The sequence below is a fragment of the Ruditapes philippinarum genome, unplaced genomic scaffold (assembly GCF_026571515.1).
Source record: "Ruditapes philippinarum isolate M1 unplaced genomic scaffold, ASM2657151v2 ctg5618_1_1_1_1, whole genome shotgun sequence".
Taxonomy (NCBI): Eukaryota; Metazoa; Mollusca; class Bivalvia; order Venerida; family Veneridae; genus Ruditapes; species Ruditapes philippinarum.
This window is the reverse complement of record NW_026861082.1, coordinates 18,462-34,329: the sequence shown is the minus strand read 5'-3', so window position 1 is coordinate 34,329 and position 15,868 is coordinate 18,462. Positions and strand designations below refer to the sequence as shown.

Sequence of the window (15,868 nt, the reverse complement as noted above, 5' to 3'; positions counted from 1 at the left end):
TATTTTTGATGAGCATCATAAGGAAAATAGAAATACAATTCCTCAGACAACATCTAACATGTATTTGTCATTTATATCGGTGGTTTCTGATTAATCAGATAGAGTAAGAATTATAACTACACAGAACATGTTTTACCGGTGGTAGTATACCAAGGATACTCCTCAGTGCGTTATTTGAGGGGCGGGCGTTACCTGAGTAAAATCATCGACTATCTTTAAGTTAGCTTAATGGCTTCCTAACACGAAATTTTAATAAAGACTCTAGCGGAATTCGAAAAAATAGTACATTCGATCAGACTGTAAGCAACTAGTTGTATTACATTTTACCTATTCGTTTTCGAATTATTTGCTTAACAAGATATGATGAAAAACTTTGAAATTACCCAAAATCTAGCTTTTCCATGTTAGCATGTGGTCTTTCACCTAATTTTGGCTGAAAAATTGTTGTTTTGTAACATTTTTTATCCTTTTAATTAACCCTTTCCCTCATGAGCATATTGTGAAAATGGCCGTTTTCTTTGAAAAGCCTCCTGTTACAAGTTCAAACTGCTATGAAACTATGAAAAATGCTTCAATACTAATCAAACTTGACACAAATGTTGAATGGACCATTGCCTTTGTAACGACATGCTCAGTCTTAAATGTCCTTTTACCAAGGCAACGAGGGGAGGTCTTAAAATTGCCAAATATCATATTTTGACTTGATTTTTTCCATCAAAATTTATTTCAAAGTGCTGCAACTTCTCAATGGATTTGAGGTAAGAGTCAAAATGCTTTTCAGTGTTGGTTACACGTTATCTTATGATCGACCTGGGGTCCATTTTTAGCCTCTCACAAAGTCCAAAATTTTCTAGGCGATGAGGGGGGACTACCGCCCCCCTTCACCCCCCCCCAAACAGAAGGGGCAACATCCCCTACTGGCAACCCCCTGATGTATCTTTTGGATGGGGCGGCGCAGAAAAAGTGCTCACTTTTTTAGCAACATTTCTCAAACGAAAACATGTGTTTGGGGCCCAAATAGGACATTTTTTCATATTTGAGGCCTAAAAGAGGGGGGGGGGGGGGGTCGAAAGTGCGTTGTTTCGGCATATATATGAGGTAAAGGGTGTTAAGCATGTCTATTTATATTTTACGTATACTAAATAGATAGCAAAATTTCAAAATAAATGCTTCCCATTTTTGATTCAGATTTTGCTGTCATTCAAAAATGCATCGTTCACATTCGTGATAATCTTATGTATATATGATATAACCTTTGTTTAGTTTTATCGAGCGTTTAACTTTGGGTTACTCGTAACGTTATAAGTTCAATTAAATGTGGTTATTGATAAACAAACGATTATCATGTGAATGGAATGTCATTGATTAAAAGTAGCTCACTCACATGTTCGTCTTCTGTCTTGCTTCGTCGGGACCTTGTAGGTGATTTTCTGTTGCTCTGCCCTTCCTTTAAGGCATCGAGTACTTGGGGTAATGGTCCCATTAAAGCTTATACCTTTTTGTACATAATAAATTCGTTTTTTGAATTGATTGAATGATTGGATTGAATTGCTTGAATCGATTGATTGCCTTGCTTGATCGATTGGATTGATTGATTGATTGATTGATAAGAATCGATTCAATTGATTGATTTTTAAATTGCTAACGCATGTTAGAATGTGGTTAACTATTTAAGCTGTCAATATTTCTCTGTCTTAAACGAATAGAGTCGTGAATATATGAAATTTGTATACAATGGAAAAATTTAATTATCCAAAAATTACAGTCAAACGTGTAGAAAGCGTTGCAATGTTCTTTTCAATATTTATTGGGATAATTACACGTCAGGCGTATACTTAACTCCATTTAAACGATTTTCACATATTTTATACAGTTTTGAACTTGTGACATAACGAATGGGGGCGTTCCCTTAAAAACACAAACATTTGACAGGTAAAGGTGGTCGTTTGATGAAAGATTGATCGGTCGTCAAACATTAAAGATATAGATAGAAAATGATTTAAAGTGGTCGCAATAGACAAAAGTCGCTTAATACACGTAGTCGCATGGTCAATTTTGACTTTTTTTCTGTTTTGGTAATATTGACAAGGCGTTATTGAATTTGGACCTGTTTAAGCAAAGTATCAAAAGAGCAAAAAAAATAACAAGATTTTAGTAATGTTACTGCAAATTATTATATGATGATGCGTATACGTAAAAAAGTAAATATCAGTTTACCATTGGCGTATATGAGCAGTTTCTGAATAGACCCATAGAACCCAGACAAATTTAATGGGGTTTTGTTTTAATGAACTCCACTGAGGTCAAAAGGCCAAAAGAAGGAAAGGAATGAATTTCTTACATAGATCAACTAGGGCTCATTAAACGTAAATTTATTCAAAATATACAACATCGGCGATTTGTGCATGAAATTTCGCCAAAAAAAAAGTTTTCTTGATGCTAGTGATGCTAAGCCGTTCAAACACCCTGATTCCGTTGCGGATTACAATGCATTTGTTCGGAAGTTTTTTTTACAGGCATGGGTTTGTATTGACAGATTGGGGTCATGGACGGTACTAGGAAAATTTTAGCTACAACCTGCGCCCCTAGCACCTGCTAACGCAGAATTCGACATTTTAGAATTTTGAATTTAATTTAAACATCCGCAGACGGGTCCATACGGCGGTTATCATTGAACTTTCAATGTGACATTTTAGTACTATTCCATCAAAAGAGGCACATACTTCCCAAGTAAATTCAACGAGAAAAAAACGGAATCTTTTAAAACAAAACGGACTTTTGGCCTTGTCCGAACAGCTCCGACTTTCAAGGTTTTTTTCTGTGTAATAGAAAGGAATTGTTCAACTTTTTTAGAATCTCATAGGTTTTTAAAACATAATGCTGTTTTTTCGCCCTATTCCTTTAAAATTTTACTCGGGGAAAAAACCCCTTTTATCTGGCCCCATATAACTCAGTTTTTTGAAAAGCGTTTGGATTTGAACCGTTATCACATTATGCCAAAAACAACGTCAGTACCCGCAAACTTTTATGAAGATCGCCTAATTTTCATTTCAATTGTTTTAAAAAAAACTGCATCACCCGTAATGGTATTATTTAAAAACACTGAAATCTCATTTTAAAGGCCCCTCCCCCTGAGGCCAAAAACTTAAACATAAAATTTTAATTTCTTAAAAGATCAGCTCGGCATTAAACAAAAGAATGAAAAGATAACAAAGAACTATACATGTACTTAGAAATGAATTCAGGATCGTATTTTTGAAGTATTTTTTAGCCCAATCAGATTGAAAAGTATTGCAACGCATTCGGCAATGAATCTAACTGTCACAAATTGTAGAAATGTATTTCTAATACACTTATGTTATTTTGATATATATTTGATGATTGTACATTTGAACTTTATTTTAAAAAGACATAACCCACTAATGTACCTATAATATTGAAATAAAAGCATTAGTTATGATATTTCCATACAAAATGTTATCCTTATGTTGTGACATACGTATTCTCATGTTTTGGTAGTAATAAGTACTTATTATGCCAAGAACACGGAGAACTCTTAATAGAATTAACTCAAAAGTTACCTTATTTTCCGCCTCATTTTTAATTTTCGTGTTTGTACTTTGCACTCCTTTTTTGGTTGATACTACCGTTGATTCCTCTTTCTCATCCAAAACTTATATCATCTGTCAATTCTTCTGTTTCCTTCTTTGGTGTATTTGTTGGCTTTTGTTCCAGCTCTTCTAATTCTTCATCGCTTAAGACAGAAAAAAATCCCGATATTTCTCTTCTGCGGCCCTTGGTAAACTCTGTTCCCGCGGAACAGAACGACTTCGGGTCTTTGGCGGTATCTTTTAGGCTATTTGTTGCCATAGCAATCAGAATTAACGCAAAATATTCCGCAGTGTACTGAGAAGACAAGAATGGTTTTATTTTAAAAATGTTTATTCAGATAAGTCAGTGTCAATACTATTTCTATTTAATATTTTAGTTTAATATGAGCATAGGAAATCACGTGGCGGAGAATCCTTTGTCATTGAGATTGATTGTAAACCGATTGTAATGAAGACAATTTTGCCGCCAATTAAGATAGCTAACGGACCTGTAAGTATAAATCCCATTTTAAATATTTCTGACACATAATTGAAAATTATATACATGTATCATATTTTTTTAAAGTTTTATTTTTAACTGTGCTTAAAATATGTAATAAGAATGGTACTGGTAAAACGCATTTGAATTGTGCCTTACTACCTCAACTAAATGATTTTTTATTTAATCTGCAATGTAAAAAAAACAATATAAATAATCCATGTATAACTCCCGCAGACATTGCTACAAATTGTTATCTGCATTTGGAAAGTAGAAATTGGAGCATGTTTCATTGTATTAAATCTATAGACGCTAGATAAGTAACGGGGAAAAACGAAATATACCGAGTATTTACGAATATAATGATGAAACTTTATATTGTTTTAAAATAAGTAAGTTACAAGGCAAAAAATATTTGGAAAAATCAGGGAAAAGCCAAAAGTCTAAATTCGAAACTTTGAAAAAGTTATAAATTTTTTTTTGATATTTTTACAATATATATACAATTTGGGCAAAATTGCTTAATGTGTGTAATTTTTTACTGTCAAACATTTTACCGATAAGCGTAGGATGTGACGCTCGACAAGAGAAAGCTATCCAAAAAGAAAGTGTTAGCAAGAGAGCACCAGAGAAAAAAGTAAGTTCAGTTATGCAAGGCCGTCGTCACAACAATTTGATTACATATACATGTACAAATACTTTCATAATTTATCTTCAAAAGAATGGTGTTTGCGAACACCTGATCTTAAGATAAGAAAATATCATATTTCATTCGCTTACTCATTTTACATTTTCCATATGATAAATATCATTTAAAAGAAATATATGTATTATTTCCATAACACAATATATATATATATATTTTAAATATATATATATTTCAACATCACACCAGACATATATCATTTATATCACACCATATTCACATAATCTACATCACACCAGACATATATCATTTATATCACACCATATTCATATAATCTACATCACACAAGACATATATCATTTATATCACACCATATTCATATAATCTACATCACACCAGACATACATCATTTATATCACACCAATATTCATATAATCTATCATCACACCAGACATATATCATTTATATCACACCATATTCATATAATCTACATCACACCAGACATATATCATTTATATCACACCATATTCATATTACCTACATCACACCAGACATATATCATTTATATCACACCATATTCATATAATCTACATCACACCAGACATATATCATTTATATCACACCATATTCATATAATCTGCATCACACCATACATATATCATTTATATCACACCATATTCATATAATCTACATCACACCAGACATATATCATTTACATACATGACACTAGATATTATATCAGTTACATCACATCAGATATTACATCACTCATAGCACACAAAATATATCTTTATAATCTACATCATTCAACGACATTGATAAACATTCCATTGACACAATTTTCTTTGACAATTTGTAGAACTGAATGTAAGGAACGAAAAGACGAGGCCGAACAGCGGTTTCGGGAAACATTCCGAAACAAGGTGGGATAACGACAGGCAGATGCTGAACGAAATCGAAGCCGTATGTGGTCACATGGTCCTAGCATCAGCCAGATGTCAACAAGAGCAAGTGCAGTAAACAATATAAATAGGACGGATAATTTAATCTACTGGTCAAGTGCCACAACGGTTGTTCGGAAAAGTCCCTGGATCCGATTCGACCGGGATTAGCTATTTCATTTGGGTAATTAAAGGTTTCCTCCGAAGATCATCTTTTGTAGTATATCCAATCATATCTTGCTTAACAAAGACGATCTTTAGTCCTTATTAGGTCGTTCTACAAAGTGACATTCACGTTATTACTTTTTCGCCACGTTGCTAAGAAGCGTCTAATGCAACTGCAGCACGTATTTAAAATATGGTCAGCCTTATATAATACATAAAGCAAATTGTAGCACATTGATATAAGATAGGATAAGCCTTCTATAATACACAGATATCAATATCTTAAACAACTATTTGTTCTTAAAGGCCCATTGTCTAAAGTCTAAAAAAAATATAATTACATGTATATTTTAATTTTTCGACAGCTTTGTATCTTTTGTGACTTGTTACAGTGTCCAAAAATTTAATCATTGGCCATATTTCTGAGCCATCTTTTCTTTCTTTTTCATTTTGGCAATAAGTACAATTATAGTTAACATTTATATTTAAAATACATTTTTTTTTTTAATTTGGCTACCTTTATCATAATCGTTTTACATTCAACACCATTTTTTCAGGTGATTAGCATCTCACATGTTCTAAATCCATTATTGAAACATTATAAAAACACATATTTGCTCTTTCCTTTCTGAAAAACTTATTCATTTCCGAGGTAAAATGTGCCTTTAAAAGAAAGATATTATTGTGTGCTTACTTCATGTAATTACAAATATTGTTAAATAACGAGTGTATGTTTTTATCAATTACGGATGCTTTTATCAACTACTTATACAGTATGCAAATAAATCCATTCATTTACAGCTCGTCTTTAAATGAATGCAGTTATCTGGTCCCCATTAAAGGGAGAGAACTCGTCCGGTCTTGTTGCTTCAACCACGTGTTGTGCGTGACGTCATAATTAAATCTGATGTCATCGAGACCTTGCGCGTTTTCAATCCTTTTCCTCGAGGAATTCAAGCAGGAAGGTCGACATTTTGCTTTTTCTTACAAATTAACCCTCCCAAACCCTACCCTTGTAGAAAGATTTATTGATTATATATTTGGAAGAGTTGCTTCGTTTGTTTCTTTGTATATTTTCAGCATAAACTGCTCACTAGATCAATTGATATGCTATCTTAGCCATTGATACACCTTAATGATCTACGTCATGACTGGCTGATGGGAAGAACCTTAACACTGAAAAATCACTGGACAAGACTTGTGTGTGGTATGACAGTATAGTGATGTGATTTAATGTGATTTAACAGGAACCAAGATTCATTAATTATGTTGAAAGAGTAAAGTGTTCATGTTGAAGAAATTATGACATAGATTGATTTAGATCTACATTTGATATTATGTAAAGAACAAAAGAAATGTATTTGTGACTTGTGTGAAAATAAGAAATTGTGAATGTGATTTAAACTAACATTTATGAAAAGATAACAAGGTTCTTTCCATAATTAATAATTGATTTATGTTGCATTTTATTATGATACGGCATTCTAGCGCACTTATCAAGTAACATATTCATGTGTTTAAAGAAGCATTCGGCATTGTTCTTGATTGGTATTTATATTACAAACCTTTCTTTTGGCATATTGGAAATCTCAATCAAAGTTATATTGAACATATTTTGTATAATATATATTATTGCATGTGCAATGCGTTTTTGTTACAAGTCAGTCATGGCCAAGCAACTGCCATCCTTTTATAAATAGATAATATTGCTAATTATATAATTATTCATTTAAGGTTATATGTTCTGAATAGAATACCATATATAAATATATATTGTGTTAGTTTTTTCTCACAGGGTGAACAGATAATTACCATAATTATTTGGACCCCGTGGTAAGAGAGTGCTACGATAATATATAGTATTGGATTTTTTCTACTTTATTCATCGTCTATGTACATAAACGAGTTTTACTTGCAACTATGAATATGTATATGGGGAATTAGCTCAAGTGGTAGAGCGCTCGCTATGCATGAGAGAGGTACCGGGATCGATACCGGATTCTTCATATTTCATTTTGCCATTAATTTTACAAATTATATTTCGAATCAGTCGCGATACGAAATACATATAAATACAAAAGTAGAAAAAATTCCGTGATCTATTATGTATTGAAGGCATTCTACCATCAGCATTTTATTATGGAACAGTTATTAGACCTTAACAATTTAATGTATGCATACAATTCTACAAATTAGCAAGTTAAGGAAACAAGAAATAATTTTAAATTATAACAACGTAGTCTGTGATTTTAATAGATCAACTATAGATATTCTACTGTAAGAGAACCCTTATAAACGCGCTTGAAAGTATCACATTTGTATCGATTTCATCTTTGCGGGTCATTGCAAACCGAAGAAATTAAATAAAAATACGAACACAGAAAAGGATTAAGAAATATACCTGATATTGAAAATTCTTCAAGTCCGTCATCGAATTCCTTCGAGCTTACTTTTGAATTTATTCATGTACTTGTTTTGTGTAGCTTGGTTTAAGCATTGATTAAGATTGACAAAATGTACGTATATATCGTTAGGTTTGAGGTGCTTTAAATGGGTGTATTAAAATACCATTTCATACTGTTCAAGGTATATCGTTTTTCTATATCGAAACCATAGTTATTTTTACACATTGCGCGATTTCTATTTTTTTTATAAACCAAACGACCATGTAGACGACTTTATTTTATCAATACCGCGTATCACAAGGACTTCTTCAATACTTGATCACGGTCAAACGACATCCATTACATAACTTTTTAGTGGTATAGATAATAGACGCTCAGCTGGCACATGTATAACTGTATTTGACTGGCAGCGTGGCCGAGTGGTTAATTAACGCTTCAGACTAGTAATGTAAGGATTGTTCAACGATTAGGTTCAAACCCTGTCATACTGATAGGCAAGCCTTTGTTTTCTTGAGCAAGAAACATTACATTCATTGATTATTACTGGTTGGTTCCAGGAACGGGTTCGAGAGTGTTTGAATAAGCTATAGCTTCCAACACAGTCGAACTAAAGTAAATTTGTATAAATAAACTAAACTAAACCTTAACTAAACAGAAACATGAGAGAGAACAAGCATGCAAACTGGCTGTTACCAAACCTTCATATACATCCATAATTATAATACTGAGAATCAATAGTTTAGCAGGAGATTGTGTTTTGTTCTTTTCATTTTTTAACAAGAACTTGCAACTTATGAAGAATGTTAGATGGTAATAACATATAAGTATTATTTTAAGCGTTTGCATCTGGAGCATTTTTGATTGCTTGCGTCTACAAAAATATTTATAGAAACTGTTGTAGAAATGACAATCCTTCGAAGTACACAAGGGTACTGTATCCAGTGCAGGTCATGGTGATTTTAGAACCCCGGTAGTTAATTAGTCTACCATACTTGTTTATCAGCTCTGTTAATATTTTTTCAATGTAGTGACTCAGCTTCCACATCTTCAAATGTTCAGTTAATACCCTATTATCAGTCCTTCGAAGCACCGTGCATCTGCAATCTTGGCCTATAACGTCCTTTTATTTCTGCGGCGTTGCTGTGTATTTATAAAATAGCATTTTCTAGAAGTAGAAGGAATTCATTTGAAAGCCGGTAGACAGTTAATATTTCTACCTAGATGAGAAATAGCTCTTGTTTGAAAGAGTGTACAAAGTGAGCGGAAAACAAATGTCATAAGCTTATTTAAAAAAATATGTGTAAGTGAAATGTATTTATGCATGTTTATGCCTGAAGAAGAAACTACTTAAGTTGAGTTAATTAAAAATTTGGTAAGTTATGTAACATTCAAGCATCTTAATCACTGTATTTCATTAAACTTATGACGATAAGTTGATATTTACAGTTAATTATGCGCTATATCAGCTATAAAGCTGTGTTATTATGTAAAGATTGTTGTTATGGACCGGTGACCGGTTTCAATAAATTGATTGTCATTGTCAGTGTCATTGTACTAATGATTAACTATAATGTAACGGATTAAAAATAAGAAAATAATTAAAGAAGGAAAGGCAATTATCCTAAAGTTAGTATAAAAGAAAACCAGAAAATGTGACCCATCTGTGTACGTTGGTGCTGTAAACTATAGCTTCTGCACCAACGTTCTCAATCCAAACGGCAACACTTTGATTCAAACGTAGAACAACCGTGCCTCCACCTTGAACATCTTTACTATGATTTAATTCAAATGGTCTTGAAGTGCCGGATGCTTCAAGGGAATTATCAGCCATCAAACGGAACTCAACATTTGAAGAGGATGAGTTGAGGTAGAAAATGAAGACGTAGGTTCCAGTAACTGGTACGGTGAAGATTCCAGTCACTGCATTGTAAGCATTTCCATCATTTGTTATTATCTTGTCAAATTTAACTGTTTGAGAGATTCCCAAATGGTCTTTTAAATGAGACAGGTAAGCAGAAAATGCCACCTGTGCTTGTATTGCTCGTCTTTGGTAATGACCTGAAAAATATATTTCTTTTTATAAGTATGGTTGGGGACTTGTGTCCGACATTTAGATATAACATTATGTATGAGTTAAATAAAGTTATGAGAAATTGACAAAATGGTCTTACTACATTCTATTTTATAAGGAAATAGACTCATTTGTGTCAGTACGAGATAAAATTTTATTGCAAACCTCATAAAACATAACAAATGAACTTTAAGCTTTTGCACCACGTGATTTTCTGATAGAAATCACTCTTGGATACAATCTAATCAAGAACCTCGTTTTTTATTTTGTAGAGTGCAAAAAGTCTATTTCAAATTTTCAAATGCATATCCTGCCCTGTTTAGCCTCGTTTTCATTTTCAGACTCTATAAGATCTAAAGCAAATGTATATCAAACTCCATCTAGCCTCGTATTCTTTTTGAGAGATCACAAAAAACCATATCAGATCCTTATTTTAACTGCAGGAACAAATGTCTGTCAAAAGTGGTGGTGTAAAATAAAGACGTCATTATACATTTTTGAGAATATAACTTTACGTATTCTTACTCAATATTGTAAGATATCCTCATAATATTTCACTGAGTGAGACCCAGCTGTAATACGTTTATCAGTAGCGTAACCACTATTTAAAATCTAACATTGAAATAGAATTTGATCATACAAGAAAAAAAATCTACTTTGTCACGTCATAAAAGCCATGTCACATACGATCTGATGACATATCTTGCCTAGATCTTTATGTTTATGTATTTCGTCTCTTTCGAACGACTTTTTTCTACTGATATAACTATTCTTTCAATATCATAATTAATGATATATTCACCCTTAGGCTAGCGTTTCCACGTTGCATAGCTTTACCACTCGTATTTGACTGCCTAACATACAGATTATCAGAAAATCGAAAGCAAATTCCGATAATTTACAAACATATATGTGCAGCGGACAAATGCGTTTGACAGGGCGATGCAACGCGAATCCTATTTTATTTTGATAATTTTTCCGCATTAAATACACAGAAATTTCAGCTTTGATAAAATTTGATATATATGGAAGCCGATATGTGTCGTTCGTGTTTTCGTCCTGCGACCCCGAGAATAAAAAAGCTAAAACAGTGGTGGCGCGGAGCGAAAACACGATAATTAGCGGGGGCGCGGGGCAATATTTGATAAATGATACTTCGCCCCACGGGGGCACGGAGCGAGGTTCAGGAAAGAAAACAGTTGCGGCGCGGAGCGAAAACACGCTCAGTAGCGCGGGCGCGGGGCAAAGTTTAATTAATAAGCGTGTGTTCGCTCCGCGCCCCCGCCATTTTATTTCTTAACTCTCAATCCGCACCCCTGCCGGGCGAAGCTTTATTTATTAAACATCACCCCATGCCTCTGCTTATTAGCGTGTTTTCGCTCCGCTCCCCTATTTTGCGGGGTCGCGGGTCAAAAACACGAATAGCACAAATCAGCCACCATAGGTATATACTTCATAATTCGACTGAGGAATTATCAAGATGAAATTAACTGCCATGTTTTTTGTAATCTTATTGAAAGTAAATAATAAATAGAAAGCATCTTTGTAACATTCGCCTTAGTTTGCAATTTTCAGCAATATAAAATGCTTACCGGTCGCTACATCTCTTTGTTTCATCTCGTTGCCAGCCGATTCACCTTCTATGATTTTATGTTCTGGATCTACTCTATTATTGGAAGTAGAATTAGCAAATTGTGCACCCGAAGTGTGCTGCGATTTAGTTTCAGTTCCTGTCAGTTGCTCAATTTCATTTTTGTCATGTGCTTGTAATTCTGCTATTTTCTTTGACTGTTCCAATACACGCACTTCCAGCTTAGCAACTCTTCTGTCAAATCGATTAATCTCCATATTTTAGCATGTGTCTTATCTCTAATTCTTATTTAATATCAAATTTATTCTTGATTGTTTAAAGGCACATTAGCAATAAATACGAATAATTGTTACATGCGTAGAAAGTGCAAATATTTGTTTTATAATGTTATAATAATGGATTTAGCACATGCATTATACTTATAACCTGGTTGAAAAAGCACTGAATGTGTTATAATTTGTCATTATAAGGTGGCCAAATGAAAACAAGTACTTTAACTACCGTTCAAAATACTAGTTAAATATAACTGATCTTATTGCAAAAGAAGCAAAACGTTACTCAGAGTTACTAAAGAGTAACCTTTTGGAAACTGAAACAGAGCACCAAAAAATAAAATATGTTTTTGAAAAAGAAAAATAACAGTATTTTTGAAGCTTCCTATGTTTTGATCAAGAGTCATTATGATTTTTTGAAAAAAATGAAATAAGTCACGTTATAGCTCTTATAATCAGAGCTAGTCACGGAATGAAATTTTGTCATGAAATTTAGACCGATTCAAGTCCGGATGTGTCGAAAATTTTACGCAAGTCCCTCCAACTTCGACTTATCGAAGTTCTACTGTACTTCATAATTCGACTGAGGATTTATCAAGATAAAATTTACTGCCATGTTTTTTTTTGTAATCTTATTGAAAGTAAATAATAATTAGAAAGCATGTTGGAAACATTCGTCTTAACTTGCAATTTTCGGCAATATAAAATGCTTACCGGTCGCTACATCTCTTTGTTTCATCTCGTTGCTAGTCGATTCACCTTCTATGATTTTATGTTCCCGATCAACTCTATTATTTGAAGTAGAATTAGCAAATTGTGCACCCGAAGTGTGCTGCGATTTAGTTTCAGTTCCTTTGTTTTTTGTTTAAAGCCGATTTAAATGGATTGCACTAAGATTATTTTGACATGATGTGACTGGAAATATTTTTTTCGAGATAATCATTCTTATTGATGTAGGTCTACGTGAAAGTAAATAAACCACATATTTATTTTACATAAAATTATAAGAAATGAATTAGCGCATACGGTTGCTGTGTCAATATATATTTCAAACATCCATGAACAAAAAAAAAATTTGAAGATCATTCATGAGAATGACGCACTGGCTAGCATTATTATTTGTGTTCGATATCTTTTAATACAATAATACACATGTATTACATTATGAGTCTCTACTATCGGTGTACATGAGGCATTTTCCAAACTACTCGTGCCATATTAATTACACTTAAATTTGCAGAGACCATTTTTACGAGATAACGCGTACCCGTTTTTCATTTGTTTTGGTCGTCAGACCAAACAAATAATGGTAGCGAAATTTCAGACCCTGATGCTGTTGATTGCAATTTGCAAATGCCGAAAGTAGTCCGCTTTCTTGAAGCGGTTACTTCCCTTTATATGTACACTAACGCCGAAAAATTCAGGGGAGATCACTGCGTAAAGATTGTCAAATGGCAGGCACATTAATTTTCAAGCAAAATAGTTCCCGAATGGTCGTAGATTTCTAATATTCTTTATAGATATACATGCTTATAGTAAGCTCCATGATTATTTACATATGTGTAAAACAACAGGTCTAGCGTCGAAATAATAAGTGTTACAAACCTTAATTTAGAATAATATGATTTTCTTCAGACCATTGACATATAACTTCACCGTGGCCGAGGGGTTTGCACGCTCCTTAGGAATCTAGAGGTTTGGAGTTCGAATCCCAGTTAAGGCAACTCTTTTTTTTTAATTGTTTAAGTCAAATTAACATTGAATTGAATATCAGTGTTGCAATAAGTCTTATAGCCACTTTACTACAGTTAAAACACTGAAAGCATTGGTGGCACTATACAAAAACAAATTGTTTTATAATCTCAAAACCTTCACCTTTCGACATTCTGAGACGTAAACAAATTCAGCACCTTCGGTGCTTTGATTGTATGACGTTTCCCAGATTTGGCGTCACATTACGTTATCTGGACATTCCTGCGTTACTGGATATATACTGTGTATATACGTTGTCCGTTCATAAATATAGAAACTGGTGTAATTATCAAAATATGATTAAGGAATATCATAGTTCACATAATACGAAGTTTCATTGTTTCATTACTAAAATGATTTGATAGAAAAAGGATGAAGTGAAAATACTGTTAGAGTAATTTATGCATGGCATTTTTAAATCTGAAGAAAGTTGAAATCTTAAGTATAAATAAATATAACTATGTTAAAATAGGATTTAGAAACAAATATAACATTCATATTTGTCAAACTAACAATACTGAAATAGAAACACTGTAAAAGTAGTTCATGTTTCATTTCATTATTGTGTAAACAATGAATTGTTGTGAAATCGATTTCATTCAAAAAATAATTGGATAAATAATCATGTCAATTTACCAAAATATATACATGTATATATTATGTTAACGCCATCAGTTATTGTAGATGACTTTATCCCTTGCGTCAAAGTGAACTTTTATCAGCAATGGAAATGTTTAATAATTATTTTAACCTGATTAAGATAACCCAAAATCACAAGGTTATCAATGAGTGTAGACATTACGAATCCCGACAACTCGAGAATGAATCGAGATGGTAGAAATGTTACAGTTACTCCCCGTTCAACGTTGTAAAGCACTGCGTGAACATATTAATGCTTTTGAAATACATAGAGAAGTCGGAAAATAACTGAAAATAATTTACACTAAAGAGAATAAAACATGTAAGGTAAAAAGGAAAACAACAACAGCAAAGACAACAACAACAACAACGACGACGACGACAACAAATAACAACATCAACAACAACAAAAAAACAATAACAACAAAACAAACCAACAAAGAAGCAAACAACAGCAGCAATAAAAGCCACACAACAAAAAACAAGAAACAAAATGCTATATAATCTATGTTGTTTAGAATTGAAAGAACAACTTTTAATGATAATAATTATAATCAATACATTAATTTATTTATTTTATCATGAATATTAAATTTTTCGAAATTAATTCTTAGGTTTGATATTGTCAAAATGTTAATAACGTATTTAAGACTTCGCATTATGATGTTCCTAGTATAATTCAAGAAAGAATGTTGTCAAAAGCGTGTAATCTACTGCGTTACTAACGCAATAGAACAATATATATAGGAGAGATAATTAATTCAGGTAGTTAAGTGTCACAACAGTTGTTCGGAAAAGTCCCTGGATCCGGTTCGCCCGGGATTAGCTATTTCATTTGGGTAATAAAAGGTTTCCTCCGAAGACTATCTGATGTAATATGTTCAATCATACCTCGCTTAACAAAGACGATCTTTAGTCTTAATCAGGTTGTTATCGAAGTGACAATATATACCTATGATAAACATTCGCAAAAGAAGTATCAAATGCAACTGCAGCACCTATTTAAAATATTGGTCAGCCTCCTATAATACATAAAGCAAATTGCAGTACATTAATATAAGATAGGGTCAGCCTTCTATAATACATAAAGCAAATTGCAGTACATTAATGTAAGATAGGGTCAGCCTCCTATAATACATAAAGCAAATTGCAGTACATTAATGTAAGATAGGGTCAGCTGCCTATAATACATAAAGCGAATTGCAGTACATTAATGTAAGATAGGATCAGCCTCCTATAATACATAAAGCAAATTGCAGTACATTAATATAAAATAGGGTCAGCCTCCTATAATACA

General features: G+C 32.9%; 1 protein-coding gene across 1 annotated transcript; it reads right to left on the bottom strand.

Moving 5' to 3' along the window:
* Positions 1-8,902: 8,902 nt before the first annotated feature.
* LOC132714439 (complement C1q-like protein 4) lies at positions 8,903-12,165 on the bottom strand. The gene is made up of 2 exons (XM_060697328.1): positions 11,910-12,165; positions 8,903-10,304 (listed from the first exon to the last, which is right to left on the bottom strand). Exons 1-2 carry the CDS (start codon positions 12,163-12,165, stop codon positions 9,874-9,876), a joined length of 687 nt encoding a protein of 228 aa, XP_060553311.1. The 3' UTR covers positions 8,903-9,873.
* Positions 12,166-15,868: the final 3,703 nt, after the last annotated feature.